The sequence below is a fragment of the Meles meles genome, chromosome 6 (genome assembly GCF_922984935.1).
Source record: "Meles meles chromosome 6, mMelMel3.1 paternal haplotype, whole genome shotgun sequence".
Taxonomy (NCBI): Eukaryota; Metazoa; Chordata; class Mammalia; order Carnivora; family Mustelidae; genus Meles; species Meles meles.
In genome coordinates, this window is record NC_060071.1 from 64,389,532 (window position 1) to 64,410,453 (window position 20,922).

General features: G+C 48.1%; 1 protein-coding gene across 2 annotated transcripts; it reads right to left on the reverse strand.

The window, feature by feature from the left end:
* Nucleotides 1-684: 684 nt before the first annotated feature.
* On the reverse strand, nt 685-19,744 carry RMDN3 (regulator of microtubule dynamics 3). 2 transcript variants are annotated; one of them, XM_046010045.1, is made up of 13 exons: nt 19,397-19,744; nt 18,856-19,049; nt 16,379-16,571; nt 15,799-15,942; nt 9,507-9,789; nt 8,647-8,749; nt 4,226-4,286; nt 2,691-2,766; nt 2,456-2,533; nt 2,124-2,222; nt 1,874-1,927; nt 1,673-1,753; nt 685-1,364 (listed from the first exon to the last, which is right to left on the reverse strand). In XM_046010045.1, exons 2-13 carry the CDS (start codon nt 19,040-19,042, stop codon nt 1,311-1,313), a joined length of 1,413 nt encoding a protein of 470 aa, XP_045866001.1. In that variant the 5' UTR covers nt 19,043-19,049; nt 19,397-19,744; the 3' UTR covers nt 685-1,310. The 2 variants fall into 2 exon arrangements, with proteins under 2 accessions (XP_045866001.1, XP_045866002.1); XM_046010046.1 differs by lacking the exon at nt 19,397-19,744 and having other exon boundaries at nt 18,856-19,328.
* Nucleotides 19,745-20,922: the final 1,178 nt, after the last annotated feature.

Sequence of the window (20,922 nt, forward strand, 5' to 3'; positions counted from 1 at the left end):
AGATGAATATCCCATGACTTTCCAGTGGCCTTTGTGAGTCTTATGTTATAGAGCCCTGGTATTTGTCCAGATTATTCTACTTCAGGGATTTGAGATCGTCGTCCTCTTCTCTTTCAGACTTATACTCAGGATGGCTTTTAACCAGCTCTTTGAATTTCAGAGGGCCTGGCAGCTAGTACTGGGAGGGAAGGCACAGAAAATCTCTGCTGTTGCTGTGTTGATCCTACTGTATTTAGGGAGATAGGAAGACAGTCAATTTAATGCAGCTTTGTTTAAAGAATGGAGTACCTCTCCAGTCTTGTCTTTCATTTCTATACCACATAACAAACCTGGGATGGTAGAATAAGCCAGGGTGACAGAATCTAGAATGGAAGCTTGGTTCTTACATAAAAGCATGTCAGTCCTTAGTCTATAAACTTACCTCAATTATTGTTGTAGATGAGTTAGTTTATCAGGTGAGATAATGCTTTGTGCTATTGGCCCTAAGAGTAAAATAGTTGGAATAGGCCTTGTTAGGCTAAAAGAAGCTGTGTTGTACATAACTAAAATTTCCATTGAAAACAGCTTTAACCCAAGAGCTTAAACTTTTGGTACTATTTTTCTGTTTGTCTGCAGTAGTTTCAGTAGTAGAAAACAATTACGGAAATGTCAAGCCAAGAAAGGAGCAAATGGCAAACAGGGGAATATAGTCAAATTTGGTTTATTTCGGGTTTATACCAAAATATATTCCAGGCAACTCCTAAGATCATTGTTTCACAGTCTCATAAGCCTTATGCACTGGTGTCCTTCCAAAAGCTGCCAGGACTCTGGAAGTGAAGTGGTCCAGCTCCTCAATCCAGGAATACAGTTAGAATCCACATGATAGATAAGAAGAGGGCAATATCCATGGGCTGCCCTGACCTTTCCTTTTACCCTGATAGGGTATAGTCTTAGAACGATATAGTTTGGTTTTAAATATTAATAGAAAAGATTAGTGAGTACCAGTTCTGTGTTTTGTTCTTATAGCTCTTTGAAGTTCACCCACCTCATCAGTAGGCTGAAGCAGCTGTCAGTGCTATACATACATATATCTTGATTTTTCAAGAATTCACTTAAGACAAGTACAGAAATCCAGGCCTTAAGTACTTCCCCAATTTCAGATAAAATAAGGGTTAGAATAAATTAACCGGTGGGCAGTGGGAAAGAAACTGGGGAATGGTTATGGATACCAGTCAGACCCAGGAGTCAGGACCATCACTTAAGCAGGCTTAGATTCCTGATGATCTAAGCAGGGCAGTCTCCCTCAAGTCATCAAGGCCACTGAAATGCAATTATTCTCTTAAAATTATTTCCAATTCTTCCAAGTCCTTCTGGAAAGCCGAATCCTAGGGAGACAAGAAAGACGAGGCCTCAAAAATCTAAGCCAGCTCCCAAACCACTGATAACTTCCCTTCTGACCTCTGTTATCAGTCTTTAACCAACCTTCTCAGGATAGCCTGCAGCCTATGAAATCTGCCTCCTCCCCAAGGTGAGATATATACAAAGTCGACTACGTGCAAAAACGACTACATGCAAAAGTGTAAACTCTCTTTTATAGGGAAAATAAAACCTCAAGGGAAGATTTTCTTCCCTGGAAAAGTTCAAATGATTCAATAATGGAACCCAGTATTAGAGAAGCTCTTCAAAGTAGTACCTCATTGGTGACATCTGGCAGCTCCAGGGCTAACTTCATCCATTGTCTAGCTTCAGAGTTTTTCCCTAGTTCTCTGTAGCACTGAGAAGAGACAACAGTGAAAACCTGGGAGAAACGCCACCAGGAGACTGAACTTTCAGGACTTCCCATTATATATCAATATGTAATTTCATCAACGTTGAAAACAGCAGGTGAGTTTACCTTGGAAATATATACCCTCCCTGCTTTAGAAAATCCTGGCTGTAGTTCTTCAGCCTAGGAAAGGAAACAAGGCATTTCAGTAAGAGAATTACCAAATTCAAGACAGGCTGAAGTTTATTAAATAGAGCTTTCCAGTCCTGGCCTGGGGAACTCTGTCTTTATAAGCTGTCCATGTGGTTCTGACTTTCTCCTTCAACAGGTAAGCCTAAAATTGCAACCGACCAGAAATCCCTCCCTTCTTTCCCAATACCTTCAGGAAGCTTTGGAGGGCATCCTGCACAGTGGCGCTGAGAGGGCTTTCAAACAAAGCTGCAGCAGTTTTTTTTTCTAGCCAGCTCAGGTGAGAGACCTGCAACCAATCCAAGTGTGAATTAAAGAAAAGGTGGTTTGTTTTGTTTTTGAGAGAGAGAAAGCTGAGGAGGGCAGGGGACAGAGGGAAAGAGACTCTCAAGCAGATTCCCTGCTGAGCATGGAGCCTGACACAGGCTCAGTCTCACGACCCTGAGATCATGACCTAAGCCAAAACCGAGAGTAGTGAGTTCAACCACCTGAGCCACCCAGGTGCCCCAGAAGGCAGCTTACCTGGTAGCACCACCTGCCGAGGAGAAAGTGAGCCATAGGGTTTTCTGGCTGGAGAGCGATAGCTTTGTCCACATGCTCCTGAGGGGAAAAATGTAAATATAAATTGACATCAGAGTTGCTAAAGGAAGAATAACAAGTCGTAGAGACTGTAGGAACACGCTTTGCAAGGAGCAAGGGAAGAGCAGGGAATCTGGACTAGAGCAGCACCAGGGAAGGAAGAGAAGTCTTTCCTCACCTTGAAGCTAAAGCCACTCTGGACGCGCCTCTGGATGCTCTCATGCTCAGCCAGCTGACCACAGAGCACCGCGTACCTACAGGGGAAAGCCGCAGCAAGCTCGGGGACAAGGAATGGGCTTCCCATCCACTGCCCCCAATCCCTTGAGTAAAGCTGAAAACAGCATCTCTGTATGTACAAAATTCCTCTTTTCACAGATCTGTGGTCCTAGTTCACATTCTTTAGCAAACACTGGTAGGCTCACAATTCTCCAAAGTATGCTAGGTACAGAAAAGTGGGGTCCATCAGTCAACTTCTCATACGTAACATTTAGGCAGTGTCTCAGTCCAAGTCTCCACAAGTTTCCTTCTATAATGAGTATAACCATTAGGGGTCATAAAAACTTAAAAAGCAGATCTCTAATAATCAGCAGCAAAATGTAAGGGACCTAAGTACATTGGTTCTTATCTCCGGAGCAGACACTAAAAGGTCTCACTGGCTTTAAAAGCATACAGGCATGTCCTTGGGAAGCTATACTCCAGGACAAACTGGGATGGGATACTCTACAAAATTCTAATGTTAATTTGGGAACCAAGAGAAGCAGAGGAAGAAAGTCCACATCCTTCCTTCCATGGGGAACAAAACCCCCAGCTTCCCATCTTCTGTCTTCAAAAACAAAGGCCTCACTACCCTATCCCCCCTACCCCAGCATCGTTTCTAGAAGCACAGCTGACACTAAATGAGTGTCTAGAGACCCAAGGTGCTTTTTCATATATTCAACAAATACTGGGGCATCAGGGAGGGATTTGTATCTAACACTTCCAGAGGCTTGTTTCCATATTTCCTCCAAAAAGCCACTCCTCAAGAATAAAGTGTAAGACCAGTTTCCATCCTTGGGCGTTCAGGATCCCCAAGGAAATCCAGAGAAGTGGCAATGACCTGGCCTCTGAGAAGAGCTCTTGCAGAGACAATCTTAGGACAGAAATATGGAAAGCAAAGGAGAGGTGAGAAGGGAATTTTCAATAAAACTGAGGTGCTAGAACCAGGCCCTAGGACACGAGTTGGCCTTAATTCATGGAAGTTGGCAGAACTTTGCCTCTCATGAGACAACAAAAGCAGGGCTGATGTTTTTGTAAGGTAATAAACTAAACTTCCCAGGGTTGAGCTCACATTCATTTTAACTCATGCAAGCCAAGCAAAGAAGCCGAAGTCTACCACCAGCCAGGGACTGCAGTTAGGGGAAAAAAGAGCTTGTGCAGGACACAGGAGCCACCCTCCCTGAAGAGCAAAGAACCCACACATTTTGTAGCAAGGATAACTCTTAAAAAGCTAGGCAGTTCTCTAAGCCCCAACAACAACAAATCTTCGAATTCCCCCTTGCCTCATTCCCAGAGCACTTTCCAAAGAAAACTCCCCTGGGTCCCTCGTTTGGATTAGGCCCAGTGGTATGATAATAAAGGCCAGAGCTCCCTCTCCTGTTTCCTCAGGCAGAGAAATGGCTCTCTTCCACTGTAACTCAAGCTAGCTCTTTCCAGGACTCTGCGGGGGTTTCTTACCACTGGTGACATTCACCATTCTCATCCCCCTTCTCCAGGGCAGCCTCCGCTTCTTCTTTTCCTGTAGGGACAAAGGTGATTCAGAGTTCATAAGGGCTCCCATGCAGACTTCGACATGAGGGGCTATGGCAAGAATGACTGCCACATTGTGGCAGTGGCAATGACTGCCACTGCTCTAGCCCTTACCAATCCCTACCCAACTTGGACTTGTTTGGAATAATTTTGAATTTGAGCAGAATGAAAAGCTGCAAATAGCTTCCCAGGGATAACTAATGCTTTACCTCATTCTTTTCCCTATCTCTGTCATCAACTGCCCAATTACCTTCTTTTTATAACACCCACCTGATGTGTTCAAAGTTGTTGGGGTTTTGGGGTTTTTTTGTTTTAGAGATAGTGTATAAGCATTGGAGGCTAGGAGAGAGAACCTCAAGCAGACTCCGTTCTGAGCACAGAGCCCCATGTGGAGCTCGACCTCACAACCCTGAAGTCATGACTTGAGCCAAAAACCAAGAGTCCAACACTCACCTGACTGAACCACCTAGGCACCCCTCAAAGCATTTTAAGATTTTGGGGCGCCTGGGTGGCTCAGTGGGTTAAGTCTCTGCCTTCGGATCGGGTCATGGTCTCAGGGTCCTAGGATCAAGCCCCGCATCGGGCTCTCTGCTCAGTGGGGTGCCTGCTTCCCCCTCTCTCTGCCTGCCTCTCTGCCTACTTGTGATCTCTAATAGGTGAATAAAATCTTTAAAAAAAAAAAAAAAGGCATTTTAAGATTTTTTTTTTTAAAGATTTTATTTACTTATTTGACAGATCACAAGTAGGCAGAGAGAGAGGGGGAAGCAGGCTCCCCACCAAGCAGAGAGCCTGATGCAGGGCTCGATCCTAGGACCCTTAAATCATGACCCAAGCCGGCAGAAGCTCAACCCACTGAGCCACCCAGGCACCCCAAGATTTTATTTATTTGTTTTTTGGACAGAGACACAGCAAGAGAGGGAACAGAAGCCCGGGGAGTGGGAGAGGGAGAAGCAGGCTTCCTGCCAAGCAGGGAGCCCGATATGGGGCTTGAACCCAGGACCCTGGGATCATGACCTGAGCCAAAGGCAGATGCTTAACAACTGAGCCACCCAGGTGCCCCTCAAAGTATTTTAAATATAAAAGAACCCAATGTTTGGGGGGGCCTGGGTGGCTCAGTGGGTTAAAGACTCTGCCTTCATTGGGCGCCTGGGTGGCTCAGTGGGTTAAGCCGCTGCCTTCGGCTCAGGTCATGATCTCAGGGTCCTGGGATCGAGTCCCACATCGGGCTCTCTGCTCCGCAGGGAGCCTGCTTCCCTCTCTCTCTCTCTGCCTGCCTCTCTGCCTACTTGTGATCTCCTGTCTCTCGCTGTCAAATAAATAAATAAAAATTAAAAAAAAAAAAAATCTTAAAAAAAAAAAAAAAAAAAGACTCTGCCTTCAGCTCGGGTCATGATCCCAGCGTCCTGGGATCGAGCCCCACACTGGGCTCTCTGCTCAGCAGGGAGCCTGCTTCCTCCTGTCTCTCTCTGCCTGCCTCTCTGCCTAGTTGTGATTTCTGTCAAATAAATAAACAAAATCTTTAAAAAAAAAAAAAAAAAAAAACAAAACAAAACCCAATGGCAATCAAACTGTCCCAAAGAGATCTTATCCTAGGGGTGTATAGGCGTGCTTTAGGGTGTCCATGAATCCCTCTGAAGTTGTATAAAAATTTAGGTACATGTGTATTTTATTGAGGAGAGGGTCTACCTTGCCTTTTGATCAAATTCTCAGAAGGCTGTGATCTAAAAACAATCACATCTCTATGCCAGAACTCCTCACCAGAGCCAAATGTCTGACCAGAAATGACATTCATTTAGTTTTCTAAGCACCAAGACTGACAAATCAAGGCCTAAACACATGAAAGCTCTTGACAAAGATCTCCTATGAGGTCACGTAGCCTTCTAGCTGAGGAACATCATGCCTACAATACTGGAGAAAAGAGCATACTGCCAAGTGGGACTTCTCCTTTGATTAAAATGGAGAGCACTTCAAAGGGAATGTGGAGAAGATGGGGCAAAAGTAATGGGCTAAGGTGAACGGTTTCTTCATGTTTAAATGATAGTAATGATGGTAAGATGTATATCCAACAAATACATTTTTAAGTTGGCTGATGAGAAACGCCACGCCCATACTCCTCTCCACCCCCTGCAGCTTAACCCCCCCCCCTTTTTTTAAAAGATTTATTTGCTTATTTGACAGAGAGAGAGCAAGAGAGGGAACACAAGGTGGGGGGAGTGGGAGAGAGGGAAGCAGACTTCCCACAGAGCAGGGAGCCTGATGTGGGGCTTGATCTCAGGACGCTGGGATCATGACCTGAGCCAAAGGCAGAGCTCAACGACTGAGCCACCCAGGCGCCCCAACCTCCCCTTTTTAGACAATGACTGTGTATGGCCCCATCAGTGAGGGACACTGTCTTTCAGCGGATTTTTTCTTTGCCCACTTCAAAGCACTATCTTACTAGAAAATAAGAGCTGAGCATTCTTTCCTGCCAAGCCAGACAGAGGAGTAAAAAGATACCACATAAGATCCCACAGAATGGCGAACCATGAGAGACTATGGACTCTGAGAAACAACCTCGGGGTTTTGAAGGGGCGGGGGTGGGAGGTTGGGGGAACCAGGTGGTGGGTCATAGGGAGGGCACGTGTTGCATGGAGCACTGGGTGTGGTGCAAAAACAATACTGTTATGCTGAAAAAATTAATTAATTAAAAGATATATTAAAAAAAAAAAAAGATCCCACAGAATGGCTGCCTCTTGGTGCTCCAACTTTTAGAGATAAAACAAAATGGAAAGCACCATGAAGAATGGTCCTAAAAAGCCAAATTCTAGGGCCTCCAAGGCTGCTCCATCTGTTGTTCAGCAGCAGCAGACTTGCACAGGGGGTCCAAGCTCTGCAGATCAGACCAGAGCACTGACAGCGGCTGCTCTAAGCATCACCCTACCTCCACCGTGAGGTTTCATGCTGGCCACTGGACTAATAAGCGATGATCAATGGGGGTGCTGCGGTTAAGCTCAAACTCTTGGGTTTTGGCTCATGATCTCAGGGTGGTGAGATCAAGTCCCATGCTGGACTCCACATTTCCTTCTATCCTGCCACCCGCCCCACAACCCTGCTCATGCTCTCTAAAATAAATAAAATCTTTAGAAAAAAAAAAAATCAATAATCAAAAGGAAAGGAAAGATTCTTGTTGGTACCAAGGAGTCCAAATATCAGCCCAAAAGCTCATCAGAATCCTTACCTCAAATTCAGGAGGGAACACAGAAACTTTTGAAAAGAAAGAAGCAAAAAGTAATTAAGCACCTTCTGTTAAAACCTGGAGATTTTTCTGACGATCTGCTCAATAAATATTCAACTCAACTGACCTGTTTTTTTTTTTTTTTTTTTAATTTATTTATTTGACACAGAGAGCGAGAGAGAGATCCCAAGTAGGCAGAGAGGCAGGCAGAGAGGGGGAAGCAGGCTCCCCGCGGAGCAGAGAGCCCAATGTGGGGCTTGATCCCAGGACCCTGAGATCATGACCTGAGCCGAAGGCAGAGGCTTAACCCACTGGGCCACCCAGGCGCTCCTGACCTGTTCTTTCTATACTGACAGTTCTACAAATGCTTGAAACAGTGACCTTGAGGTATTGTCAGATTCTACATTAGCAAAGATTCGATGTTTCTAAGTGAGGAGGTAGACGTATCCACTTTGGAAAGTTAACTTTAGGTATCTAACTGAACCACAAGACTAGAAGCGCACTGACAGTACCTGACTTGTGTGTGGGTAGGCAGGACCCATCTTCCCCACAAAACCAGTCATTTTTCAAAGTCCCAGGATTCTCAGTGACATGACAGATAGGGACAAGCCCTGAGCTTGGCATCATTCATACACACCCTATCCGCCAGGATATAGACTTTGGCAACAGAGTTTTTAAGTAGATCCCAAGGACTCCTAAGCTAGCAGCATTCTTCCAAACTGCTGCTCACAGGCTCTCACCAAACATAGTCTGCTGATACTCTTGGAGAACACCTGCCTCACAGGCTCCATAACTGAAACCAGATTCCTAAACAGCAAAAAAAAACCCCTTCAGATTCAGAAAACAGGCTTTGCCCTCTCCTGCAGGTGGGGAATGAGAACAATTATCCAAGTATGCTACAGCTACCCCTAAAAACATTTGCACCGGTATTAATCACAATGTGCATGGAAGCAGTGACCACTGTCTCAAAAAGGAAGCAGAAGTCCCTGGGAACCCAAGTTTGTCCCCAGTGAATAACTGAGCCACCACTACCCTGACAGCCTATTATTTTGGTGGTTCCCCTGAGCCCCAAACAGATGGGCCAGCTCAGCCCCAGAATCAGTCACCTTCCCATCGGGAATCTGTCAGCACTTACCATTTAGGGCATATGACTTCTTCTCGCTCACCTCTTCAGTGAGCTCACACATGTCACTATAGGCCCGGGCCAGGCGCCAGAGAAAGTCCTGCCGGCTTCCATACTGTAGACCAAACAGAGAGGGAGGGATGAGACCCCTCTTCTTCAGCTGCAGAGAACTGGGGCTCTGGCCTTCTACCCAAGCCCTAGGTTTTAGTTTCCAAGCTAGTGTGTTATACACGGACGTCATGCCAGCCTTATGCACAGCCCCCACCCGCAGTTAGCTAACCAGTGATCTGTCATCTCTGCCCAGTAGCTTACAGAAGCCTCTGAGTGAGGGCACACTGTGAGGAGCAATGCTCAACTCCAACACGAAATGCAACACAATGAGGAGTCTGGCTGACACAATGAAAAATGTAAATTCTCACATTTCCCAAGGAAAGGAAACATTCTGGGGCATTTATACCTGGGTGAGCATAAATCCTGGCAGTGAACTAGAGAAGGGAACTGGTTGAGTGACCTCCACACTTGTCACTCGTGATGGAAACTTCACTAAGCAAGCAGCTTAGGCTCTGCCACAAGGGAAATAGAAGAGGAAAAAAATATTCCAGTTCTTTCCACACTTCTCTCCACTGGGAGTGGCAGAGCTCTTTTGCAACAGCTCTCCAGGAGGCAGAGGGCTGTGGGGAGGCGGCTCGGGGCAGGTGGCACACCACCCAGGCCCACAGGACGTACAAGCCTGGGGGATGCGTGCAGAAGCAGCCAACTCACCCCCCCTTTCCTTTCCTATGGCCTCCGACAGGCTTGTAATCAACATCGGCCTTCCCCCACTCCCAGGGCTTGTGCGGCCAGTGCGGGCAGACAGGACGCCGAAGCCTTACCACCAGCTTGTTGTTGAGCAGCAGCTGGAATCCCTCCCGCCTGTCCTGCTCGCCGCCCTGGTGCAGCTCATCTGCCTGCTGCAGGAGGGGCAGCACATCCTCCAGGCCCGGGGAGCCTGCAGTGTCCAGGGCTCCGGCCACCGGGCCTGACGCCACCTCCAGCTCCAGGTCCAGAGAGTCCCTTCTCCCGATCTTCACAGTCTCACAGCTCACTTCATCTTCCCCATCACTTTCTCTGTCAGAGTCCCGCTCATAGTCAGACTCGGCATTGGCTGTGGTGTAACTGGGGCACAGAAACAGAAGTGACAGGGTCAAGGGAGATTCATTTTTTTTTTTTAAAGATTTTATTTATTTGACAGGCATGCGGTGGACGGGGGCGGGGGGCGGTAGGAAGCAGGCTCCCCACTGAGCAGAGAGCCCGATGCAGGGCTTGATCCCAGGACCCTGAGATCATGACCTGAGCCGAAGGCAAAGGCTTAACCCACTGAGCCACCCAGGAACTCCAGCAGAGATTATTTAGCCTCAGAGCTCTAGGGCTGTCTCCCACCTACAAAAAGGGACTCCTGCTGTCCGGAGCACCAAGTAAAAACCATTTCTACCACACAGGGGGCAGAGAAAGCTTCCTATGGGAACCACAAACTGGCAAAATGATCCCGGAGGGAAAGTGACCAGCTGGGGGCACTGGGGCAATCAGGGGCCAATATGAGATGACTCCCCCCCACCCCTTGCAAGTTATCAAGTTGGCCAGATAATCAGAAAAAAGGAAAGGCTAGAAAGAAGCCTAGAAAGGAATTTACCAAAATGTTGCTAGTAGATCTCATGGTAGAAGAATTAAAGGAAGTTTTCCCACTTTTTAACATTACATATGATTGCTTTAGTGAGCATATATTCTTTTAAGTAAAAAAGAAATACTTAAGGGGCGCCTGGGTGGCTCAGTGGATTAAGCCGCTGCCTTCGGCTCAGGTCATGATCTCAGGGTCCTGGGATCGAGCCCCGCATCGGGCTCTCTGCTCCGCGGGGAGCCTGCTTCCTCCTCTCTCTCTGCCTGCCTCTCTGCCTACTTGTGATCTCTGTCTGTCAAATAAATAAATAAAATCTTTAAAAAAAAAAAAAAAAAGAAATACTTAAGATAAAAACCATTATGTAGGTGGAGCTGATCTCCTGAGCTGGGCCGGCTCACCAGGCTAAGGGTGTGTAGGTCATTTTTGCCTTATCAGCCAAAAGCACCTCCAGAAACAACATGGGTGGGTGCCGGCCTCCAAGGCCACCCGCAGCCCAAATATCTACATCTTCTTTCTCAATTCTCTGTACACTCTGTCCTAAGTCAGCAACAAACCTAAACCACAACAGGAGTAGCCCTTGGAAACCTTAGCAACTTGCTGGGGTGGGGAAAGGCCACTTTGCAGCTGGAATCAGGAGAGGAGGAAGATGCAAACAGAAGTGCCTGCGAAGGTTTCTCTGGGGCCGCCACAAGCCAGGCTGGCGTCTCCCTGGAACCCCCTACCTTGATGCACTCACTGAAGGGGAGGCCAGGTTTCTGTTGGATCTCAGCCTTCACCGGCGGCTCATTAGGGTATTCTCCCTAACTGTCAACTGAATCAGACAAAAACTGAGCACAGGACAATGTCAGACTTCCAGGGGCCAGAAGCAGACACCAGAGAAGCCTCCAGACTTGAGTGAAGGAAAAGCAGCTTCTATCAGAGCCAGAAGGTTCTGAAGCACAGGGAAGATCTTAGGGTCACTTAGGGATATGCCCTCCTCCATCCTAGAATGAAAGACAGGGACAGGATACTGAGCCAGCACAAAATAGACCTGAAGGAGAGATGAGAAAGGCACCTACAAAGACAGGGCAAGACAGCGTCAAGTCCGGCTGCAAGTGGTAGGCCAGAAAACCACACACAATGAGGCGGGCTCCATCCAGAAGGTACCAAGTAAGCAAACAGACCGAGTTCCCAGTCTGTGCCTCTGCTTCACAGAGAAGCTTCCAGACTCGTCTAAAAAAGAGTTCCAAGATCCTGTAGGGTATTGGCCTTAGCTACACCTTGCTTTTTAAGATGTTATCCAAGTTCCTTCCCCTCTAGCAACGGGCACTAGAAACATTAGAAATTAGAGGCACAGGAGAAGTGGCAGAAGTTTTACAACCAACCTGAGTAGTGATGAACAAGACCACACAGAGGCAGCCTAGACAGACTCCCAACCAATTCTGAAGCCTTGGACAATAACCTGCCCAAATGAGAAAATCAAATCAGAGTCTACCAGCGCCTCTACTCAGCCCAGCCACACCAAAGGCATGATGGATAAATGGGTTAATCTGGGGTAAGGAGACAGAGTCTTGTACCCATTGTTAGAAAGAAAGGGAGACACCACTGCCTGCTGAACTCCCTCCAATGGGGAGTTCAAATCAGGAGTCTCCCGGAGAGGGACCCTTGCTCTGATGGCTTCTAGTGCGCAGCAATCAGCAGAGTCTCTCCAGGGAGCTCACGTGGCTGAGGAATGGGAGTGATCAGGAGGGACTCCGCTGCCACCCACAGAGTACGAGCTGGTGGAGCCAGTGAGGAGGGAGGACCCAGTGAGGCTGAACAGTGAGGAGGCCTTTTTGGCACCTCAGCCCCACTTCAGGGAGCTCTGCCTTGCTAACTTGCACTCCGCTGGCTGCCGTGCAGTGGGTGGCCAGACACCCGCTGCCTGAGCACAGACATCAGTCCCATGAGCTTCCAGGCCTTCCACAGCAACACGGGCTACGTCCCTATGTTCACATCATGCTCTCCCACAGGTCAGACCACCAATCCAGCCCATGGAGAAATCCACCAGAGCAAGGATGGTCCCTTTTGTTTAACATGCCTTGCAGCTTTTGACACCTGCCAGGGACTGGCAGCGACCTCTAAAAAGGCTCTTCAGAGCCGTATTCTTGGGTGGGACACATTGTTCCCACATACAGTAGAGAACCCATGGCTCCTTCCAAGCAAGGAGGCCAGAAACGCCCCACTCTACCCCTTGAGGAGAGCCCACAAGTCAGTGATCAAGGACTCAGTTACACACATATCCCCTTCCGATAATTAAGTTTCTTTCTTTTGACTCCTCCTAAGCCCCATTAGAGGGGCTGAGCTAAAGCATTCAAAGACAACCAGGCATGGGAGACCCTCAGTGGTAGGGAAGACAAGACCAACCTAAACGAGGTAATAAATGCCCAAGAAGGAGTGGCAGTGAGGTTGCAGGCAATCTTTGGCTAGGATGGCTGGGAAGGCTTGCAGGAGGAGCTGGTGTTTGAGGGCAAGCTGGGTTTTGACCAGGAGAGAAGTAAAGTTATGTTTGGCACAATATTCAGGGAACAAGCCTGGGGACCCACACAGTGACTCTGCCTCTGCCATATTCAGTCAGTCCTCTGGGAGCTCAAAGTTGCTATTTTATGTGGAAGAAAAGGGAATACAGCTTTCAGTGGAGTAGGCTATTCAATATTCTTAGCTTTTCATCCCTCAAAGAAGCACTCCCACAAGTTCAAAGCCATTCCAGAGTTTGGTCTCCCCCCCAAATTCCCGCTTGACCTATATGGCAGTGACCATGACAAAAAGAATTATTCACCATGGGCACTGCCCCAGAGAGCACCAGCTAAACCGGAGTCTTGCACCATGTACCACACCAGCAGCTTCTACAGGCCTCCAGATCAGTCATGGGCTGAGTCTGCTAGTAATTAAGAAAGCCACCTTTCCTCTCATCCCATCAGGTGGCTGATAAGCCTGTCCTTCCCCTTAGGGCCTTCACAGCCCTAGTGAGCACCTCAAGCAGTGAAGCTCCCATAAGCTTCCCTGGTTAAGCCCCTGGCTCTCACTGTTGCCCAAACTTTGTACAACTTCTTTCTTTCTTAAGATTTATTTACTGGAGAGGGAGAAAGAGCAAGCGAGCGCATGTGCACAAGCAAGCAGGGAGAGGGGCAAAGGGAGAGGGAGGCAATGTGAGCAGACTCCCCGCTGAGCACAGAGCCCAACCCCAGACTCAATCCCACCACCCTGAGATCATGACCTGAGCCAAAATCAAGACTCAGTCGCTCAACCGACTGAGCCACCCAGGCGCCCCTTGTACAACTTCTTGAAATCATCATTGAAGGCCCTGAGTTCTACATCACTTTGGGCAGAGCCGTGACCTCTCCTTTTCTACCCTCTTACAAACGTTAAGTTTCCCACCCAAGTGACCTGCTTGAATGGGTTGCATACAAATGCTCCTTAATTCTCAGGGCCCACTACCAATTACTTTGTCCTTCTTTTCAGTCCAGATATTCCTGTTATGCCAAATACAAATTCCATTTTTGCCCTTGACAATGTAGGTAACAGGAATCAGAGAACTCAGACAACAGTAATCACAAAGGGAGGACTAGAGCTCTTACCAAGACGGCTTGTTGCAAGAGGTGCCTGGGCAACCAATAATCAAACCCAGGACAGATGCCCAATGGCAGGAATATGGAAAAAGAGTGTACTGTTATTCTCCATTTTCCTAGGAAACCAAATGAGGAGAGAGAGGCAGGACAGTATATTGTCCCAAACAGAATGAGGCTGAAATTTCTTAAGATGTACTGAACAGATCATACTGCCATGGGTAGGTCTTCCCTGGGCCGTGAGCTGTGGCAGCCCTCAGTCCATGGGAAGAACTCCCAAGGACTCCATGGGCTAGGTCTTACCCATAAAGGCCTTTCCGTACCCCCACAACCAAGCCATGCCATAGATCACAGACCCCCTAACCCCTGCGGATGAGCGCTGCTGAGCCTGCACTTAATAGCTGTGTAACTCTGGGCAAGGCATCGAGCTTCACTGAGCCTCAAGTCTCCGTCTAAGAAAAGGAAGAAGAGCAGCACCTACTTCCTAGGATCCCTGGGAGGATTAGGTGAGGAAATGGCTCTAAAGTGCTTGGCATGGTGTCTGCCAGGGGAAAAATAAACAGTAGTTACCATCATAAAGTGTTTCAGCTAAAGGATGTTGCTGGGATACCTGGGTGACTCAATCGTTAAGTGTCTGCCTTTGGGGGGGCGCCTGGGTGGCTCAGTGGGTTAAGCTTCTGCCTTCGGATCAGGCATGGTTTCAGGGTCATGGGACTGATCCCGCATTCGGCTCTCTGCTCAGCAGGAAGCCTGATCCCCCGCCCCCCCATCCTCTGGTTGCCTCTCTGCCTACTTGTGCTCTCTCTGTCAAATAAATAAATAAAACCTTAAAAAAAAAAAAAAATCTGCCTTCAGCTCAGGTCATAATCCCAGGGTCCTGGGATCGAGCCCCACATCAGGCTTCCTGCTCAGCAGAAGGCCTGCTTCTCCCTCTCCACTCCCCCTGCTTGTGTTCCTTCTCTCGCCTGTCTCTATCTGTGTCATAAAATCTTTAAAAAAAAAAAAAAAAAAAAGGACATTGCTGCATGTTTACAGCTGAACCAGTGCTTCTGTCCCAATCTTTCCCTTGGGGAGGAAAATGTCAGCCTTGAGACCTCACAGAGGAGCTAGCAGCAGACAAGGGCAGAAGCTGCCAATGAGAGCATCCAGCTCCACAACAAAGATAATTCATTCAGACTCCATCCTTTGAGACCAAACTTTCAAAATGGCACTAGTGACTGCTGGGCTACCACTTACTGAAGACAGTCAGCTCCCACCTGTGAGGATGGCAAGGGAGCACGACCAAGCCTCCCATGTGGGAAGAGAGGAGCTTCCAGGAGAGGGGAGCACAGTTAGAGCTTAGAGGGCTCTGGAAACCTGGCTCAGCCACTGAGTGAAGGAAATAAAGTCACGAAACAACAGTTATAAAGTTCTTGTGATAACACAGCTAAATGCTCAACTAATGTTACAGGAAACATGAAAATATAAAAATTATGGCTACGTAAAACACCAACTCCGAGGAAAATGACAGATGTAAGCAAAATGCACTGTTAATATCTCATTTGCCTGGGGCGCCTGGGTGGCTCAGTGGGTTAAAGCCTCTGCCTTCGGCTCAGGTCATGATCCCGGGGTCCTGGGATGGAGACCCACATAGGGCTGTCTGCTCAGCAGGGAGCCTGCTTCCTCCTCTCTCTCTGCCTGCCTCTCTGCCTACTTGTGATCTGTCAAATAAATAAATAAAATCTTAAAAAAAAATCTCATTTGCCTGGGTGACATAAGACAGATGGTTTTTCTGTTTTACCTATTCCTTATTTTATTCATTTATATCCTTACCTTGTGCCCAAGATTACTGACATCAGCTCAGTGTGAATTTTCCACAGATAAAAAGCACTTTTACAAAATGTCACCTGGCCGAAGTCACACCCGCCTCCAGGAGAAAAGACTCACCCGCCTTCACTCTCGGCATCTGTGAATGTGGCTCCCGAGGTTGCTGTGAAGTAGACAGAGCTGGACCCAGTAGAGTCACTCCTCTCCCGGGCAAACGGGAACCTTCGCCGCCGAGCCACTCTCTGGCTCTCTTCCATGTGGGATCTGAAAGGCGGGTCCCTTTAGAGAGGGTGCCATTAGATCCCAGGCAGCCCATCGTTTCCCTCCATGAAGGAACCTCTCACTAATGCTGCTCAGTAAAGAGCCAAACAGAGAAAATCCTGGGTTTCTACCCTCAGAAGAACAAGAAGGACAGCTCCCCGGGCCCAGCCTGCACAGGCAGCCCAGCTAAGTCAGCACAAAGGATGTCAGCGGCCACAACAGACCAAAAGGAGGGCGGCCCAAAAGCACCATGGAACTTATGGAAGAAGGCAAGGTACGAAGCATACAGCTACCCTGCCAGTTATGTGAGGAGCTATACAACTGGCTTCTGCCTCTGAGACGGCAGTAAAGGCCAGGACACAGCTCGGCTGAGCAAGCTGCAGGGGCTGAGAGCATCTGAGGGCCCAAGGGCAGTGGGATGGAAGGCTGCATCACTCACCGGACCTCCCCAACGATCTGGCCGGCCAGCCCCTGCAGGCTGCTCCTCAGCTCCTCTACCTCGCGCCGCAGGGCCGCCAGCCCGGTCAGCACAAAGTCCAGGCGCTCCAGCACCTCTTCCTGCCCTTCTCGCGGAAGGCTGGCCAGCACCGCAGCATCTCCAGCCTCCCCGGGGCCTGCCCGCAAAGGCCTCACTGAAGGAAGGACAGCACACAGTGACGCTCAGGGGACAGGGTGAGGAAGAGATCTTGGACCTGGAATTTAAGAACACCTGCTTCTCACTGGAGCTCAGTTTACCAAAACCCTTGAGACTCTAACAGTAAATGTTCACAGCTAAGTCCTGTAAACAAGTCTTCAAGTAACTATTCAAAGAAAAAAAAAATCAAGATTCCAGTCTCTACATAAGAGCCCCCTCTGTTCACAGAAGCTTTCACGCCAGAGTCTTTAGCAGTACCGCACCCCACGGCAGGTAACATAAAACGCTGGCAAGAACACAGTACTGGTTGCCTGGGTGGCTCAGTGGGCTAAGCCTCTGCCTTCAGCTCAGGTCATGATCCCGGGGTCCTGGGATCGAGCCCCACATCGGGCTCTCTGCTCAGCAGGGAGCCTACTTCCTCCTCTCTCTGTCTCTTACTGCCTCTCTGCCCACTTGTGATCTCTGTCAAATAAAATCTCAAAAACAAAAAAAGAACACAGTACCTAGAAGGCAGGACACCTGCGCTCCAAAAGGAAAACAAAATCCTTTACCTGTCTATCTAGTTCCCAAATACCAGGCAGCCAATACCAGCCACCCTGCAGAACTAAAATGGAGCTCAAACTCTGGGCTTTCACTTCATAAAGAGCAAAAGAAACTCTTATCCTCTCAAGAACTTCATATAGTATCATCAGAGAAGGGCAAAGAGAAAGGAACAGTTACTAAGAAAAAAGCCCACCCACACCCCAAGGGAAAAACACCATTCCTGAGCCCTCATTGGAGCTCTGGGTAAATTCCAATTATAAATTGGAATATAAATTCCAAATATAAATTATAAATGCTAATAAAATAGCAACTCCCCAAGGCCGTTGGACTGGAAAATATAAAAACAGTAAAGAAACCAGGAAGGCAGGACCCACAGTGCAGGCAAACATAAATGTGTTCAAGGACATCTAGTGAGAGTCTAGGCTGGATTACAGCACACACCCGATATTACTCAGGAATGTAGAGCGAGAAAGAGCTCTGGGGGGCACCTGGCTGAATCAGCTGGCAGGGAATAAGATTCCTGATCTTGGGGTCGTTGAGTTCGAGCCCCATGTTAGGTGCAGAGATTACTTAAATAAAACTTAAAAAAAAAAAAAAAAAAACTTTTAAGAAGAAAGAAAGATCTCTGGGAACATCGCCGCTTTCTCCAAACACCTATTGCTAAGAAACTACAAGTAAGCCACAAGGAAAAGACAGACAAGCACTCTTGCAATACTAGGTTACCAGCATGTTATAAAATGCTGACAAACCGCTATAAACCAACATGGATAACTCTTTGAAGACTTCTCAAACTAACTTTTCCAATCCATCTGGCATTTGGTAATCAGAGAAACACTCATTCCCAATTAACATAGGGTGACATGATCTCCATGCTTCTCCATTACACACACCTGAGGAGAGCGGTTTGAACCAGCCTTAGATGCTTTGCTCAAACAACTTAAGGTTCAAAGTTTTCAAAACAAAAGCACTACCCATTTCAGCTGTGGCTGGCTTCCAGCAACATTCATCTTCAATTGCAGAACATGCACTCCCACCTCTATGCTGTGCAAGTTCAGGACCAGGTGACCAGGTCCAATCCTACCACTTAACTGCTCTGTGACACCCTGAGTAAAGTTACATAATCTTTTTGAATCTCAATTTTCTCCTAAGGATTAAAAAACAAACAAACTTGGATAGTCTCCACATTCCCTTCAAAGTCTAATACATAATTTAATATATAAGCCTCAAGACTTAATTCCCCTAAGATTAGTTTTCCCTTTTGCCTTATTTTGGACGCTTTTTTCTCTGCTTACTAAATCCTTTATCCAACATTAAGCAAGTGCCTTTGGGTTAAGCCACTGCCTTCGGCTTGGGTCATGATCTCAGGGTCCTGGGATCGAGTCCCACATCGGGCTCTCTGCCCTGCTTCCTCCTCTCTCTCTCTGCGTGCCTCTCTGCCTGCTTGTGATCTTTCTGTCAAATAAGTAAATAAAATCTTAAAAAATATATATACGTAGCACTATTGCGGCCTGAACTAAGAGTAAAAGCTAAACAGCCTTTTCACAATACGCTTTTCTGGGATTGCAAGAAAAAGTAAGATGAGGAAGACTGCTTTCCTTTTCAGTAAACTTTACAGAAAAGTGAAACTCTCAGGCACCCCCTTCCGTTGTCCCGTCCCACCCGCTCTACTAAAGGCAGCCCGGACTCTAGGCCCATCCGTCAGTCACGACTGTGGCCTCAGGGGACCGGCTGGGACGTACCCTGGCGTCCTGGCTCTGAGGTCTGCGTGTAGCCCAGGGAGTTAGGTAGGCTTTGGCTGTGGCCATGGCGCCGGGTCCGCTTCCACCGCTGGCTGTAAAGCGCACACAGGAATCCAAGGCCCGCGGCGGTGCCCAGCAACAGTCCCAACCCGGCTTGGGCGCCGCCCAAGACCCCCAGCCTAGACATGCTGCACCTGCAGCCCACGTGAACCACCGGGAGCAGGCGGGCGGGGACAGGGGGAGAGAAACTCGTGAGCGTGGTCCTCCCACCCCCACCTCCAGACTATTCTCACCCCAATCCGGATCCTAAGGTTTCCGCCAGACCCCTGTGCCCGACTACGTGCCTCTCACCCAGCTTGGGCGCAGGCGCCCCTCCAGCACACCCGCAGCCCTGATCTCAGAGTCAGGTTTCTGGGCCTCCAACCCCGCCCCCAGCCCCACTGCAGACAACGAACCCCCCGCCCGGCTGCAAACTCCAAGCCATCTCCCCGCGCCCTCGGAAGGCGATCTAGCCGGGCAGCAGGCCAGTTCAGACCCTTACCGACCACTCACAACCAAGGAAGCAGCCTTCCCGGCCGCCGCCTCACGCTGTCAATGAGAGTGACGTCATCAAGCGGCGCCGGCAGACCCGCGCGCCGTTGGGAAGGCGCAGTGAGTTGACCGCTTGAGGCTCCGTTCCCGCCCACGCTTTTCCCGGGCGGTGGCGCTAGCAGGGAGCCGGAGAGGAGAACCCAGGAGCGTGAAGGGAGGTGGAGAGGAGGAGAGCTGGGAGACTTCTGGGTCGTATGCTTCAGCAGTACCCCTGCTGGCCAGAGGAGGTTCCATTTCCCTCCAGTCACATCAGTTTTCGGGCTGTTCCCGAACGTCTCCCGTCTCCCTTTGCGTCTGCTGTCGCTTCTGCCTAGAATAATAACCCGTTGTCATTCTGGAAAACACCACCCCCTCCCCACCTTTCCTTGACACTATTTGATTTCGGCTTGATTTGCTTATGCAGTTTTACTAGAACCATTTACTGAGCACTAGACAGTAGCACCCTTGGCAATTCAAATAAGACCAGATAAATAGTTGGTTACCTTCAAGAGGTCCCGGAGTCACCAGGGCCAGTTTTCACCTAACGGAGACAAATCCCAGCCCTAAAAAAAATCTTAAACTTTACATTATCTGTAATACCTCGATCAAGAACAGAATTATAAACTGCTTTTTCATTTCCAGAATGTAAATGAAATTCATTCCTCTAATAATACTTTTTAAGCACTTAGGCGAGGCTAAAACTTGAGTTCGTCTCTAATTGCTTAAATTGGTTCGGATACCATTTCGTTTTTTAAAAATCTATATTCTTCAGGATTTCTGTGCCCGTTGTGAAAATTACTATAGGGAAACCAAGGGGCAACCATACCACTTAGTATCAGTTACAGGAAGAATTGTCAATTACAGACCCCTAACAGAAGAATCTCAACTGAAGAGAATCATAAATTACAGGCTCCCACAGAGAAAGATGTACATTGCATCCCCTGAAATAAATTGGCTGCCCCTGCAACTCAGCCTATGAAAAACCATCGTCACCTTTAACTCTTGCTACTCTCCAGTGGACTGATGTTCAAAACAACTCCTCCCAACTTCCTCCTTTTCCGTAAAATAACATTTCTCTCCTTTGTTTGTTGAACTTGCCTCTGGTTTTGCTGTAGCTTTCTTGTCCTGGATTACAAACCTCTGCTATCCCTGAATAAACCTATGTTTTGTTGGTAAAACAACTGGCAGGGTTTTTGGGGTTTTTTTTGTTTTGTTTTGTTTTGTTTTAGATTTCATTTATGGGGCACCTGGGTGGCTCAGTGGGTTAAAGCTTCTGCCTTCGGCTCAGGTCATGATCCCAGGGTCCTGTGAGCCCTGCTTCCTCCCCTCTCTCTGCCTGCCTCTGCCTACTTGTGATCGCTGTCTGTCAAATAAATAAATAAAATCTTTATTTTTTTTAAGATTTTATTTATTTATTTGACAGAGAGAGACGAAGTGAGAGAGAGAACACAAGCAGAGGGAGTGGGAGAGGGAGAAGCAGGCTTCCCATGGAACAGG

What these genes read in the sequence shown, in the direction of transcription:
- RMDN3 (XM_046010045.1), bottom strand. Translation starts at nt 19,042, where the DNA reads ATGTCTAGGCTGGGGGTCTTGGGCGGCGCCCAAGCCGGGTTGGGACTG. An exon ending in GATGCCGAGAGTGAAGGCGG is followed by an intron (nt 9,790 to 15,798) that starts GTGAGTCTTTTC and finishes TCTGTGCCCCAG; the next exon opens with TTACACCACAGCCAATGCCG. An exon ending in TCGGCAGGTGGTGCTACCAG is followed by an intron (nt 2,223 to 2,455) that starts GTAAGCTGCCTT and finishes GATTGGTTGCAG; the next exon opens with GTCTCTCACCTGAGCTGGCT.